At 46.7% G+C, this 16,363-nt stretch overlaps 1 protein-coding gene across 1 annotated transcript in view; it reads left to right on the plus strand.

Moving 5' to 3' along the window:
• The window catches only part of LOC149453487 (uncharacterized), a 146,377-nt gene that overhangs the window by 83,272 nt on the left and 46,742 nt on the right, over positions 1-16,363 (plus strand). The window contains exons 13-19 of the mRNA XM_089688650.1: positions 11,075-11,104; positions 11,788-11,907; positions 12,910-13,065; positions 13,152-13,355; positions 13,468-13,653; positions 13,740-13,863; positions 13,980-14,383. Coding sequence (XP_089544776.1) covers positions 11,075-11,104; positions 11,788-11,907; positions 12,910-13,065; positions 13,152-13,355; positions 13,468-13,653; positions 13,740-13,863; positions 13,980-14,383 — 1,224 coding nt within the window. The remainder of the gene's footprint in view (positions 1-11,074; positions 11,105-11,787; positions 11,908-12,909; positions 13,066-13,151; positions 13,356-13,467; positions 13,654-13,739; positions 13,864-13,979; positions 14,384-16,363) is intronic.

Here is a 16,363-nt window from a genome sequence, read left to right on the forward strand (position 1 = left end):
CCCTCCGCCCAACCCTGCAGCGCTTGGAGCCAAGCCATTCCTGCCTGACACCCGCAGATGTTTCACCTGTGGGAAAGCCGGACATCTCAGGACGCAGTGTCCTGAGCAGAAGCAGATGACATCATCTGGCCAGCTGGCCAGCAACTCTTCTTCTGTGCTGTTCGTTCGCAGGAAGATGCGGGTAAACCCCGCCAACTTGCAGCCCGTTACCGTGGGCAACCGGTCTGCAACTGGTTTCCGGGACACCGGGGCAGACGTCACTTTGATCCGGCCAGAGCTGATTGAGCCACAGAACCTCATTCCAGGAAAGTTCCTGACCCTCACAGGAGTTGGGGGGACCCGTTCACGCACACCCTGTGCAAAGGTATTCCTAGATTGGGGTGCGGGGAGGGGGATGAGGGAGGTGGGGGTCTCGGATAAACTGCCCACCCCTGTTTTGTTGGGTGCTGACCTAGGCACTCTTGTTTCATATTACGCCCCTGCCGAGAAGACCCGGAAGGGCCCCCTGGAACTCTCTGGACAAGCCAAGGAACTGTGGACAGATATTGGGGTAATGTCTGGGCCACCGGTGGATGGACAGAGGGAGGGGGCTGGGAATGGTGTGGGGCTGCAGGAGTCTCCATTAGCTGGAGAACCAGAAGAAATCCCCTGGCCTGGGGAGGTATTGGACTCATGCGTCACGGATATTATGAACATGACTGTTGAGGATCGTTGTGGTGACACTGAGGGTGATCTTACTAATGTTAGTAACATTGGGAATACAGTCTGGAATGTCAGTAATAATATCAGTAACATTGATAGGAATGTCATGGATAATATCAGTAGCATTGATAGGAATGTCATGGATAATATCAGTAGCATTGATAGGAATGTCATGGATAATATCAGTAGCATTGATGGTAATGTCATTGATAATGTTTGTATTGTTGACGGCAATGTTGGTAATGCTAACAATGAGATTTGTGATGAAACAAAGGATGCGTTTTCAGTGTTGGGGGCTGAGGTACATTCTCTGGAGGCTGAGCAAGGGGATTGTCTGGATAGGTCTGTCCCTTGCCCAGGCTCAGAAGATTGTGCCTTGATAAGTGCCCAGCCGTTGGCCTTGCATAGGACTAGGCAGCTGGCTGAGACTTGTAGTCCCACGCCTCAGGCAGCACTGAAAAGCGATTCCCAACGGAGCTTCAGAGGCCCGCTAGCTGTGAGTTACCCTACTAAAGAAGGCACACCACAGCTCGCTGGGACTTGTAGTTCCCCACTTCAGGCAGCCCTGAAAAGTGAGTCCCAAAGGACCTTCAGAGGTAAGCTGGCTGGGACTTGCAGTTTCACACTTCAGGCAGCCCTGAAAAGTGAGTCCCAAAGGACCTTCAGAGGTAAGCTGGCTGGTACTTGTAGTACCACACTTCAGGCAGCCCTGAAAAGTGAGTCTCAAAGGACCTTCAGAGATAAGCTAACTGAGCTTTGTAGTCCCACAGGGAAGACTGCTCTGGAAAGCCATTCAGATGGAAATTTTATTCCAGGGCTAGGTGTGAGCCCCCCTGCTGGGGAGAGTAAACAAACCAGCAAAGAGACTAGAATGACTGGCCTAGTCAGTGGGGGCTGGGAGCCTGAAAGCCTGTCAGTTAATCTCACTTGTCAAGGTGTGTTCACAGGCAGACAGACAGAGGTCAGAGGCAGCAGGCCTGGATTACGAGTGGAAGGAAGGTTGATGCTTGGGTTACAGAGAGAGGGTCTCCGGGCCCAGACCCAATCACCCTCCCCTAGCACTCGGGGTCCGAAGCAGCTGCCCAGGCCTCTGATAGATGGTGTCTGGATTCAGAAGGTGCTGGCTGATTGGGCCACAGAGGCAAAGGGAATGGCACAGTCAGGAATCCAGGGATCAGCTAGAGTCTGGGCAGTCCTAGTGGTCGCGGTCCTCCAGCAGGATATGATGACCAGGCTTTCTGAGAACCTTGGGAAACTGAACGCCAGCCCTGGGTTTGTGGCCTACCCCATGCCCAGGAGCCATGAGGCAATGCAGCATCCGGAAGGTGCCTACTGTTTTGCCATCATGGACTTGAGCAAGGAGCATGGGCCACCATCTCTAACCCAGCAAGCTCCAGACGAGCCAGCCTTCACTACCCCATGTGGCTTGCCTGAATCCTTGGGAAAGCTAGTTGGGGTTGAGCAGGCACTGACCGCCATTCCTGCGGTCAGGAGTGGCCCGCAATGTGCAGTGGACATGGGTGCAGTTGTCCACTTTAGGGGCCTCACGGTGCTCGGCCCTGTCTGGGAAGAGCCACTTGGGCCCCTGTCACTAGGCTCGAACAAACCGCCTGTGCCCAGTCCGACAGCCAAGAAGGGTAACTGTCAGAGGGGCATGTCAGTGGTTCAGTTTAGGAACCCATCAGAAAAAAGAGACCCCCAGAGGTCTGGGCGTGGGGAGACTGAGGCAGTTGAGGCCTGGTCTGCTCCCCAGGCCAAAAAGCAGGTTACATCAGTCGCGGGTACAGCTGGCTATGGTAAGACGCCTGGATGCGATGATCATGGCTCAGCTGGACCTGTGACTGACCTAGCAGACAGGAAACTGGAGGAACTGGTATCCTGGATGCTAGCAGGTAACGAGGATTGTCCATCTTGGATGAAGGTACCTGCGGACACCACTGGGAGGCGAGGCCCAGAATTCGCCTGTCCGGTTCCGGTGCCCACGGGCGCTACTACCTTCAGGCCAGATGTAAGCCTAAGCCTGAGGAAGAAGGTAGGAGAGGGAAACCTTCTTCTCTACCTCGACAAGAAGCTACATATTAATATGTTAGCAAATGGCACCCCTGAGCCGAAGTGTTTTGTGAACAGGTGGGCACCCCGGCAGTTGCCACAGGATTCGGATAGCCACAGCCGACTGGTACCCACCCGTGACCACTCACTTGGTCGGCCCAGCAGTGCTGCTGGGGAGAACGGCTTCTGGTTCAGACGGAATTCGGTTCTCCCGCAGTACAGCGGTACCAGGACGTCCCAAGAGGAACCTCTGGACAGATGTCGGTTGTGTCAGGAGAGAACTTGTAGCTCACTCCTTGGCAACCACTTAAGGGGGAGGTGTGGCAAACTTGCTCATCAGAATTGGAGCGGAGTTCCCCCTCAACCCTCGTTTTCGTGTTCTATCTGTTTATCTGAGGCATTTCTCAAATCACTCCTCACATCCCCCCTGCATTCCTGTGAGGCAAAGGTTATCTTCTGGCAGATGGTGTGGGGGACAACCAGGAAGACATGAGAAGTGGAGCCATCCAGTCTGCAAAAGGTGTCATTTTTATCACCCAAAACTATGTAAGCCCACTCATTATCAAACCGACCAGAATAAGTGCACAGTCCTGAGGTCAACTGTATGGTTCATATCACAGGATATAAGCTAGTAATTTAGTGTAGAGTTCCCCAATGACCACTCCCAAAATGGGTAGTCAGAGCCCCCCCTTCCCCTGAGAGGGACCCTTTAAGACTTTTAAGTGAGTTAGAGAGACTCTGTCACACACACACACACACACACACAGGGATCTCCGAGCAACATCGTAACAGAGGAGATCAAAGAACCTTTCGGCCCACAACTTGAATTTGCTAAAACCAGGCAAGGCAAGTAACTTACCCTGTATTTTCTCGCTATTCTATGTTTGCTGTGTCTTTATATACATACAGTTGCAAGAAAAAGTATGTGAACCCCTTGGGATTCCGTGGAGTTTTGCATGAATTGGGCATAAAATGTGCTCTGAACGTCATCTAAGTCACAACAATAGAAGAACACAGTCTGCTGAACATAATACTACACAAACATTAGATGTTGCCATGGTTTAATTGCACATAACATGTAAACATTCACAGTGCAGGGAGGAAAAAGTATGTGAACCTTTGGACTTAATAACTGGTTGACCCTCCTTTGGCAGCAATAACCTCAACCAAACGTTTCCTGTAGTTGCAGATCAGACCTGCACAACGATCTGGAGTCATTTTGGACCACTCCTCTTCACAAAACTGTTTCAGTGTAGCAATATTCTTGGGATGTCTGGTGTGAATCGCTCTCTTAAGGTCATGCCACAGCATTTCAATCGGGTTGAGGTCAGGACTCTGACTGGGCCACTCCAGAAGGTGTATTCTGTGCTGTTGCAGCCATTGTTTTGTTGAATTACTTGTATGCTTTGGGTCATTGTCCTGTTGCATCACCCATCCTCTGCGGAGCTTCAGTTGGCGGACAGATGGTCGTACGTTTTCCTGCAAAATGTCTTGATAAACTCTGGAATTCATTTTCCCATCAATGACAACAATCCGCCCAGGCCCTGAAGCAGCAAAGCAGCCCCAAACCATGATGCTCCCTCCGCCATGTTTCACAGTGGGGATGAGGTTTTGATGTTGGTGTGCTGTGCCTTTTTTCCTCCACACATAGTGTTGTGTGTTCTTCCCAAACAACTCAATCTTGGTTTCATCTGTCCACAGTATATTTTGCCAGTAGTGCTGTGGAACATCCAGGTGCTCTTTTGCAAACTTCAAACGTGCTGCAATATTCTTTTTGGACAGCAATGGCTTCCTCCGTGGTGTCCTCCCATGTACTCCATTCTTGTTTAATGTTTTCCTTATTGTAGATGTGTCAACAAAAATGTTAGCATGTGTCAGAGATTTCTGTAGGTCTTTAGCTGACACTCTGGGATTCTTCTTTACCTCATGCAGCATTCTGCGCTGTTTTCTTGCAGTCATTTTTACAGGACGACCGCGCCTAGGGAGAGTAGCAACAGTGCTAAACTTTCTCCATTTGTAGACAGTCTGTCTTACCGTGGACACATGAACATCAAGGCTTTTGGAGATACTTTTGTAACCCTTTCCAGCTTCATGCAAGTCAACAATTCTTGATCGTAGGTCTTCTGAGAGCTCTTTTCTGCGAGGCATGGTTCACATCAGACAGTGCTTCTTGAAACCAGTAAACCCAAAACAGTTGTGTGTTTTTTAAGGGCAGGACAGCTGTCAGCAACACATCCAATATCATCACACTGATTGGAGTCAAGGTTGGCTCACTCCTGGCTCCAATTAGCTCTGGGAGAAGTCATTAAGCTAGGGCCTCACATACTTTTTCCTCCCTGCACTGTGAATGTTTACATGTTATGTGCAATTAAACCATGGCAACATCTAATGTTTGTGTAGTATTATGTTCAGCAGACTGTGTTCTTCTATTGTTGTGACTTAGATGACGTTCAGAGCATATTTTATGCCCAATTCATGCAAAACTCCACGTAATCCCAAGGGGTTCACATACTTTTTCTTGCAACTGTATATATATATTCTTGTGATATCTCTTTGTTCATATTTATTTTGCATCTAACGCTTTTAGTAATAAATCTTTCTTTCTGAAAGTGTTAAACTGTTTCTAAGCGCTTACTTGCAATTCACGAATCCCTGCCTTTGAAGAGACGCTACTGTTTGTTATATATCTCTGTATAGTAGGTCTGCGGGCCGTGCTATATAGATCAATATTTCAATCATTATAGTGTATATTTGGTAACGGGAGTTTCCCAGTCTCCGACAAAAGTGGTGGTGGCAGTAGAGGGTTAGTTGCGTAACTAACCCGACCCAGTAACAAGCGCATTCAGGCTGCAGGCACCGATTGTAGTCCATTAGCTGGGCAATCGCTGTGTAGGGTGCAGCTGGGTGGGGCCTTGTTACGCGTGTCACACCGCGGTTTTGGATCGGCCGGCCCTTCGGTCACGAGTTTGGTGAGAAGGTCTGGGGTCGGACGCCGTGGGCGTGACGTATTACTGTTAGTCACGGCTGTGCGATTGTCGCCTGTTGGTGGCGGCGACCGCGGGTCGTGACAGGAGGGAATAAGCCCCATTGTTGGTGGGATTGAAATAGGAGGAAATAAACCCCATATCGGTGTCAGTAGGAAGGAATAAGCCCCATATGGGTGTCAGTAGGAGGGATAAAGCCCCATATCGGTGTCAGTAGGAGGGAATAAGCCCCACTGATGGTGTTGGTGGGAACAAAACTAGGTCCATTTTGGTGTCATCGTAGTATAATATTCCCCAACATTGGTGATATTGGCAGTAAAAATAAGCTGTGATATTGGTGTAATCCCCGGTCCAATCTGGCGCGGCGCATCGCATGTAATTCGCACAGGAACAGCACCGCATTCCACCGCAAATCACATGCGATTTCTGTGCGTTGCATTTTTGAGCCATACAAAACGCATCGCATCCGCACCAAAGAAGTCCAGGACCCTTTTTCTTGTCTGCACCAGATTCAGTGTTCACACCCACGCAATCCGATTCTGCACATCACACCGCGTTTTTCGACCCGACTTTCGGGTGTTGACTTAAAATACACACCTGCAGCGGTTTGCATGAAGGAGGTGCGATTTATGATGCGGTGCAGAAATAGAATAGAAACCGGTACGATTTGTGCACCGCATCAGTGTGAACCCGGGCTAAGTGGTAAGTCGGTGTCAGTGACATATATAAGCCCCATATCATTGGTGTCAGTGAGAGCAGAAATAAACATTGGTGTCAGTGGTTGTTTTCCTAATCGCACATTCCTCTTTGTTGAAGCCACAATTATACCTCGACTACAATGGTGGCTGCTTTGTGTTCCAGCACCTGCAGAGGCGGACTGACAACTCATGGGGCCCCCGGGGCAATAGGGGATCATGGGGCCCCTGTGTCCTTGCCCAAACTCAAAAAAGCCTATGAAAAAGGTATTGGGTATCTCATGGGGCCCCCTACTGACCCCGGGCCCTCGGGCAGTGTTTGAATGGTCAGTCTGCCCCTGAGCTCTACTGTCCCAGTTGCTCTTCAGAGCTCAGATTTGGTGGCCTTAGCACTCAAAAATGGCAGACACCTCTCAGGACAGACATGCTCTTCACAGACACTGCTCTGTCTCTCATGCTGTCTAGTGCATGGCTTCATAGAGCACACAGAGCGTTTTAATAATGCTGGCAATGTTAGCTGTGTAAAGTCATGTGAGTTTTTCAGCGTTTTTAGCATTTTTTCATTAGCGTTTAGCTGTGTTTTTTCGTGTTTGCGGTTTTTAAATTTTTTTTTATTATTAGTATACAGGATTTATATAGCGCCAACAGTTTGCTCAGCACTTTACAATATAACGGAAGACAATACAGCAACAATACAGTTCAATACAAGAGGGATAGGAGGGCCTGATCCTTGGAGCTTACAATCTTAAATTAAAAAAAGTCCAAAAACGCTGGTTTGCTGCTATTTAATGCGTTTTTCAGTGTTAGAGCATTTTTACAGCTAAAAAACTCCTCTAGAAACCCACTAGTTCTGGGGGTTTTTTTACCAGCCAAAAAACGCCCCTGCCAAAAAATGCTGATTACAGTCTGTGTGTGCGTGGACACCTAGGATAACATGCTGGGGGGGGGGGGGGGGGGTTACTGGCTGTAGAAAAAACCATCAAAAGCCAAAAACAGCCGCTGTATAAATGTCCCGTGTGCGTGAGGACTTACCCAGCAGCAAACAGGAAGACCCAGTGGTGGACTGACCATTTGGAAACTCGGGCACTGCCTGAGGGCCCAGGGTCTGTAGGGGGCCCCATGAGATGCCCCTGGTACCTTTTTCATAGGCTTTTTCGGGTGTGGGCAAGGACACAGGGGCCCCATGAGTTGTCAGTCCGCCCCTGGGAAGACCCCAACCTCAGCATCAGAGAAGCTCCCCAGCAGCCTAAAGCGCAGGACTGCATGAGCAAGGTATTCAGTCTCCTTTTGAGCACCACTGCCCCTCTGTCCTCCAACAGTTGCCAACATTTCAAAACTTTTCCAGTTTCACTTATTTGCTGTGCATCCAGCTAGTCATTGTCGGCAGAGAATTACTTCAATTAGGGGCGGGGTGTTCTATGACCTGGGCGTGGTTCTACAAAACGAATATCAGAAACGTATTCTACAATTTAATTTTAAAAGACAGGAATATTTATGAGAAGAACAGAAAACAGAGGTCTAAGACATGTTTATTAGTAAAATGATTTGTTAGTTAGTTTACCTAGCTACAACTTTTAGTCTACACGTTCTATTTAAAGTGCTGTAACCCAACAGCTCTTGCAGAGAATACATTTTAAAAAATCCAATTCGTGTGCCCCTTATGCTGCAGGTAAGGATGAGGTGGGGGGACATGCTTTTGGTTTGTGGTCAGTGGGAGGAAAACAAATGCCCATCATCTGTGGTCAATGGGAGGGGGACAAAATGCCCACTATTTATGGTCTGAGAATGAGGGCAAAATGGCCACTATTTATGGTCAGTGCCAGGAAAAACATGCTGACTTTCTTTGGCTGGTGGGGGATAAAAATGCCCACCCACTATGAGAAGTGGGAAAAAAAATTTTTTAGCTGTTGTCAAGGAAGGAAAATTTTCCCCAGTGTTAGTGATTAGTGCTGCTGTCGGCAGTTCTAGAAAAAAAAATGTCTTGTTATCAGAGAATGGAAAAAAAAAATTGGTGTTCATTGGTGGGGGGGATGTGGACTGTGAAGCATTGGTGCTTATATAGGGAAAAAGGAGAAAAACTGATGCTCGGATGGGAGCTGTGAAAATCAGTGTGGCTCAGTGAGAGGGGGGATGGGGTGGTGGGGGAATAGGGGGAAGTGGTGCTCAAGGTAGGGGGCAGGGCAACAGTGGGGTGGAGAGAGGGGCAGTAGTGCTCAGTGGGGGGACAGAGGAGTGTGCGGAGGGCATTGATGTGGACAGGGGTCTAGTGGTGCTTAGTGGAGAAATTTGCATGATGGGGGCAGTGTGTAGAGGACTTGAAGAAGTGGCAAGGGCAGGGTGGCAATAGGTTGCAGTGTGGAGGACAGGGGGATGTGGGGTCAAGTGGGGAAGACATGGAGGCAGTGGAGTGAAGGGGGGTGCCTGACTTTAGTATGGAGGATAGGGGCAGTGGTGCTTAGTGGAGGAATTGTTGCTACTGGGGCAGTGGGGTGGATAGAGTGGCAGGAGAGCTCAGTGGGGGATGGGCGAGTGGGATGAAGTGTGGGGGACAGGGGGGCAGTGCAAGGAAGGGTGGGGGCAATGGGGTGAAAAGAAAGTGGTAGGCAGAAGACAGGGGTGTAGTGGTGTGAACAGGAGGACATTGTGGGGGGCAGAGGGGTGACCTGGGGAGAACAGGGAGGATTGTGCAGTGAAAAGTGGGGTAAAGTGTAGGGGGGGGGGGAGTTAACTGTGCAGGACAGGGGAGAAATAGGGTGAAGTAGGGTGGACAAGAGGGGCAGTGGGTTGATGTGTGGAGAACAAGGGGACAATGAGATGGATGGGGTGGATAGGAGGGAAGTGGGATGAACAGAGGGACAGTGGGGTCAACAGCAGGCAGTGTGATAAAGCCTGAAGGACAGGGGACAGTGAGGTTAACAGGTATACATAGGGGAAGTAGCATGGCCACAGGGCAGTAGTGTGGAGGTCAATGGGGAAGTGGGGTGTACTGAAGAAAAAAAGTTTAAATACTGTTGGCAGAAAAACCCCAAAAGCTAGAAATTAAAAAAAAAAATCAGCTACAAAATAATAGATTAGGGCTCATGTACACTGCAGCTGATATACTGACGTTCAGGAGCTTTTCTGCGTTTTTTTCAGCAGCCCCTGAACTCTCCGTAATGTTTTCTTATGTGTCCATGTACACATCGTTGTTTACAGGCAGTTTAGTTTACAGTCATTTTTTTTGAACGCACCAAACCTGCGTTCCGGAGTAGATTTTACCGGCGTTTCAAATGGCAAACACTTATAAACACGGTTAACCGCGTTTAGAAGTGTTTTTTAACTGTTCCATATCCAGATGCTGTCCAGAGCCTTTTTTCATCATCAGAAATGCATGCAAAGCATTTTCCATGTATTCAAATGGACCCGGTACACCAGCGCAGTCAGTTTCAGGTTTCGCGTGAAGGAAAAAAATGGTAGAACGCGCCGCATTATGCTCATGATGGGATCCATAGTGAAGACAACCAGAAAAGACAGGTCATCTCAACATATACTGCTCTCTCTGCTTCTGCTCTCTCTTTTCCTCTCAAAATGTTTGAAATTGTTAATTTTCTTACTATTTTTGAGTGCATTCTGGGCATTTTGGGAAGGTCTGAGGTTATCTTTTAAAAACGCTTCAAAATGCAATAAGCAAACTCAGCTAAACTGACGTTTTCCAGCAGTTTCCATCGCTCAGAAGACTTTTCCAAATGCCCCGTGTACATGAGCCCTAAGAGGAGAAGGGCTGATTAGGGTTAACAGTGTCAGTTAGTGTCAGACTTACTGGCAAGATCACCAGGTGGGAAAAAAGGAAAGAGCCTAAAAAAGAAAACGAATGCAGTCATCACATCTAAGCATTGGTAAGCTGCAATACAATAAATGTTTGCTTTTGGGGTTTTTTTACCACTTTAAGTGCAAGCTAAGGCAGTTTAGCATTAAGTTCCCATAGATGGACAGATTATATCGTGACAAATAAATCATAAAACAGTCATAACACAAATTTACATCCTACCAAAGGTGCAGTCAGACAATGAATAAAATAAGAAGAATAATTTGATATTGTTCTAAAACTGAAAAATATATGAAATCAAAGAATGGAAAAGAACATTCAAAACTTGTCTATAACTTCATATACCGTAATAATGAACATCATTAAAGGACATACACACCGGTCTAAAAGTTTGGAATTTGTAAGAAATGTGTTTGTTTTCTGCAAGCCTGGATATTTTATTTATTATTGTTATACAGGATTTATGGTGCCAACAGTTTGCTCAGCGCTTTACAATATAACGGAGACAATACAGCAACAATACAGTTCTATACAAGAGGGTGAGGAGGGCCCTGATCCTGGGAGCTTACAATCTAGGGGGTATAAAAGTTCTATTAGATCTACTAAACATAATGAGGACATCCATTAATGTTACAATGGCTAATGATGTATATAACAGGAATCTGCTCCAACTCCGCTCTCAGTGATGGAAACCATAGAATGCAGTTTTTATACTCGCCACAAGGTGATGATCTTATGGTGAGCCAAATAATAGACAGGAAGTGATATCAGGTATAGAGAGGAAGTTATGTCATTCTTAGACAGGAAGTTCAGGTGAGAGGTGAGTTTGAAGGAAATAGGAAACAGTGCTGGAACTGGCAGCAGAGGAGGTAATAAGATCTTATTTTATATTTACACCCAGTAACCCCCCCCGTCATGTCCGTCCTCTTCCTCCATCATCATGTCTTTCATAGTTTATAGACCGGATACGTCCTAGATATAGAACCATTTATCCAACCGTCCGTCCAGATCCTCTGGTTTATAAACTGGATACATCCTAAATATAGAGCCATTTATCCAACTGTCCGTCCAGAGCCTCTGGTTTATAGACCGGATACGTCCTAAATATAGAACCATTTATCCAACCGTCCATCCAGAGCCTCTGGTTTATAGACCGGATACATCCTAAATATAGAACCATTTATCCAACCGTCCATCCAGAGCCTCTGATTTGCTCTTAGCAGTATTTGGATTAAAAAAGCTCTATATATTTATTTCACTTTAATTTTTCCTTTTCTAACCTAACTGGTTTCCTTTCTCTGTCATGTGATCCTGAGCACCAATCACAGCACAGATGCTCCTAGACCTATTTTGGTGGCGTTCACTGTCATCAATGTGCACAGTACATGCTGTGTCCAATGACACTAATAGAACGGGACACACAATATAGACATTCCCTGCCGCTGTGCACACAGAACAACATCATGTCTACATCATACATACTAAATAACCATCAAATACATGTCTGTAAATGCATATTGTGCAGATTTTTCTCACGCTATTATCTCTTTAGAGTGGATTGTTATGTATAGATAACATGACAACGCCAAAGAAGATAGATGAGGATGGGAGTCACATGGCCAAGAAGATACTAAGCCTCACCCTGGAGATTATCTACCTGTTTGTTGGAGAGGTGAGGGGGATTCTGGGAGGTCACATGACATCACTCTTATCTCTATTATTAACACGCAGAGCTGACTGGAGAGGTGAGGAGGATTCTGGGAGGTCACATGACATCACTCATCTCTATTAATAAAACACAGACCTGACTGTAGAGGTGAGGAGGATTCTGGGAGGCCACATGAAGTCACTCTTACCTCTATTAATAAAACACAGAGCTGACCGGAGAGGTTTTAGGATTCTGGGAGGTCACATGACAACACTCTCATCTCTATTAATAGAACACAGACCTGACCGGAGAGGTGAGGATTCTGGGAGGTCACATGACATCGCTCTCATCTCTATTAATAAAACGCAGACCTGACCGGAGAGGTGAGGAGGATTCTGGGAGGTCACATGACATTACTCATCTCTATTAATAAAACGCAGACCTGACCGGAGAGGTGAGGAGGCTTCTGGGAGGTCACATGATATCACTCATCTCTATTAATAAAACGCAGACCTGACCGGAGAGGTGAGGAAGATTCTGGGAGGTCACATGATATCACTCATCTCTATTAAAAAAAAATGTAGACCTGACCGGAGAGTTGAGGAGGATTCTGGGAGGTCACATGACATCACTCATCTCTATTAATAAAACACAGACCTGACCGGAGAGGTGCGGAGGATTCTGGGAGGTCACATGACATCACTCATCTCTATTAATAAAACACAGACCTGACCGGAGAGGTGAGGAAGATTCTGAGAGGTCACATGACATCACTCATCTCTATTAATAAAACACAGACCTGACCGGAGAGGTGAGGAAGATTCTGGGAGGTCACATGACATCACTCATCTCTATTAATAAAACTCAGACCTGACCGGAGAGATGAAGAGGCTTCTGGGAGGTCACATAATATCACTCTTACCCTTTTAGTTACAAATCTGACTGTAGAGGTTCATACTTGTAAGATTCTTGAGGAGGATGCTGGGAAGGTGTACAATTATATTCTGTCTCAGGATTTGTACACAGGATTATGAAGTAGTGAGAAAAACATGTGGTGAGGGATCTATACCCATCATCTGTCCTTATGCACCTTCCTTAACCCCATTGGCTCCACCTCCTTGGAGCAATGACAAGAAGATCCTAGAAGTTCTCCAGAAGATCATTGATCTGCTGACAGGAGAGGTGAGCGGTGCCGGGAATTCTGGGACATTCTCCAGTAACAGACAAGGGATGTGTCTGGATGGTGACTGTATCATTGTGTGTGTCAGGTTCCTATAAGGTGTCAGGATGTCACTGTCTATTTCTCCATGGAGGAGTGGGAGTATTTAGAAGGACACAAGGACCTCTACAAGGACGTCATGATGGACAATCAGAGGACCTTCAGTCATTTACAGATTTTAAAAAAGCCATATCATATGAATAAGGTGATAGTGAACCGCACGCTAGAGGTTATCTACCTGCTGACTGGAGAGGTGAGAGAATTCTGGGAGCGTGTAATCACATCACTCATCTATACCAATGAAACACTCATGATGGGACAGGTAGGGGTTTTGACCCTATAATAATAATTGCTGTATTATACAGGAGTGTTCAGTAGTGAGGAAGACATCTTTTGAGCAGAACGGAGAGAAGACAAATCACAGTGTGTCCCCAAGATTGTGCAAAAGGCGAAGTCCCCTTATCCTGCCTCCTCGCTCAAATTCAACAGTTGACCAGAAGCAGAAGATCCTAGAAGTCACCAACAAGATGGGTGTGCTGCTGACAGGAGAGGTGAGCGGTGCTGGAAATTCTGGGACATTCTCCAGTAACAGACAAGGGATGTGTCTGGATGGTGACTGTATCATTGTGTGTGTCAGGTTCCTATAAGGTGTCAGGGTGTCACGGTCTATTTCTCCATGGAGGAGTGGGAGTATTTAGAAGGACACAAGGACCTCTACAAGGATGTCATGATGGATAATCAGCCATCCCTCACATCACCGGGTAAGAGGAGACTTTATTGTAAAGGAGAGAGCAGTACGGAGGGTCCACCTAGATCCCCCATCATCTGATAAACACATAGAAACAATGGATTCAGTCAGTGTGTGTGTTTCCTACAGATGGATCCAGTAATGAGAACCCACCAGAGAGATGTCCCCGTCCTCTGTATTCCAGGGATTCCACACAGGAAGGTCACACCATCCCTCACCATCATCAGGTAGATGGATCCAGTCAAGGGAGCCCACCAGAGAGATGTCCTCGTCCTCTGTATTCCCTGGATTCCACGCAGGAAGACCAGGAGATCCCTCACCATCATCAGGTAGATGGATCCAGTAATGGGAACCCACCAGAGAGATGTCCCCATCTTCTGTATTCCCGGGATTCCACACAGGAAGGTCACACTATCCTCCATCATCATCAGGTAGATGGATCCAGTAATGGGAACCCACCAGAAAGATGTCCCCATCCTCTGTATTCCCGGGACTCCACACAGGAAGGTCGCACCATCCCCCACCATTATCTGGTAAATGAAATGATTGTTGTAGAGCTCATAGGTTACTCCAGACTCTTGGGACCCATGTACACCTGTGCTCTTCCCTTCTGCATGTCAACATACGAGGCACTAAGGCAGCCCATTCAAATAAATCGGCTGCCAGTGTACAAGAACAAACCAAAAACCAACAATTTTTCCAACACAGTGCACCACAGCACATTGTAGTGAATTACTGTGCGTTGTGGCGCTTTGAAATGCAGGGCTGTATCGCCTTAGGGTGCTGGGTTGTCATTCAGGTTGAATGGCCACCAAGGAGCGAATTAATTTGTTGCCATTTACACCTGAACACTTTGTTCTGAATTACATACTTTTGGTCCCATAGACTGTAATGGGAGCGCTGGAAAAACGCTTGAAAAATGTGTGCATACGTGTGCTTTTTGAGTGCTCCCATTAAAGATCTACAGTGGTCACAAATGGTAGACTGTGGTCCGGACCCCGACCTAGTGATGCTCCTGTCTTGACCATCAGCCCACCAATCTGCAGCACCAGATCCCCACTGCTCAGCAGTCATTGGTTGCTAGGACCTCTGGCGTCCTATCAACCAATGACATTACATATTTGCCCCGCCCTTGCAGCAAGCTTCCACTCCCAGCTCCCGCCCCTTGTTTGCCTGAATACAGGGACATATCCATCAGGTACAGGTACACTGTTCATTTTGATGGGCTCTACCACTCTATAAGTGCAGTATGAATAATCAAAACTGATCTATAAAGATCGTTCTTGGGGGAACCCGATCTATGAGGGAACTCGGATGGGCGCACCTAATGTAAAGGGACACTGTGATGGGGACATTTGATATAAGGGGTGTGACGATCGCGGCATCAGACCCCAGCCCTTCTCACCAAACTCGTGACCGAAGGACTAGCCAATCTAAAACCGCGCTGTCACGAGCGTAACAATACCACGCCCAGCTGCACCCTGCACAAAGATTTTCCAGCTAATGGACGACAACCTGTGTACCTGCAGCCTGAGCGCGATTGTTACTGGGTCAGGTTAATTACACAATTAACCCTTCACACTGCCACCACCTACTTTTTGTACAAAGTAAGAGGAAACTCGGCAATATCAGCAATAACACTATGATGGTTGAATAATCGTCTGTATACCACTGTCACCGCAGGCAGAGATATACCGAAGTTTAAAACGCACACACAGTAGCGCTCTTCAGAGGCAGGGATTCTTAGTTTGCATTAAAGAGCTTTAGAAACAGTTCAACACTTTCAGAAAGTAAGATTTATTACTAAAAGGTCAAAAGGGTGCAATAAAAATATTTACAGAAAAAGATGTAGCCAATATATACAGTATATATATATATATATATATAGAGAGAGAGAGAGAGAGAGAGAGAGCAATAGCACAGCCAAGAGATAACAGAAAGACGTTTAGAGGAATAAAGTACTTGCCGTCAGCCTTGGTTTAAGCAGATCAGGTTTCAGAGCCAAAAGGATGCCTTATCTCCCAAAGTTAGTTCCGATGTTAAAAGGGAGAATCTTCAACTTTGCTCAACTCAGCTTAGCTTTTTCTAGGAACTCAGCAGGGTGTCTCCCTGAAGCAGAGAACCAATCGCCTCCTTTGGACGGGTGTTGCAGGCGGAGACCCAAGCTATGACCAAAAACCCTCACAGTTGATGTCATGGTTCATAACTTACCCTGGATACATATAACATTCTATCCAGGAGTAGATTAATACTCAGAATCTTCTGCTGAACGTCTACATATGAAATATGACATGCCTGTTGTGACGGTTAAGGAGATATCATTTTCTGCTTTCCTGTATATGTCAGATAGGGGGTGTAATTTATCAGACGACTTGTATTAAAGTGACCGATCTGAATATATGCCTGGTTTTTAGGTAAGTCTCTCATATTCCAAGATATGTAATCATAGGGGAAAGTGGGTCTTGAATGTGATGTCTGCTTTATTGCCTATCTGGAATGTCTTTGAGGCTCAG

The sequence above is a fragment of the Staurois parvus genome, unplaced genomic scaffold (genome assembly GCF_062004578.1).
Source record: "Staurois parvus isolate SC_StPar_1 unplaced genomic scaffold, SC_StPar_1.0 ptg000449l, whole genome shotgun sequence".
NCBI classification, from domain to species: Eukaryota; Metazoa; Chordata; class Amphibia; order Anura; family Ranidae; genus Staurois; species Staurois parvus.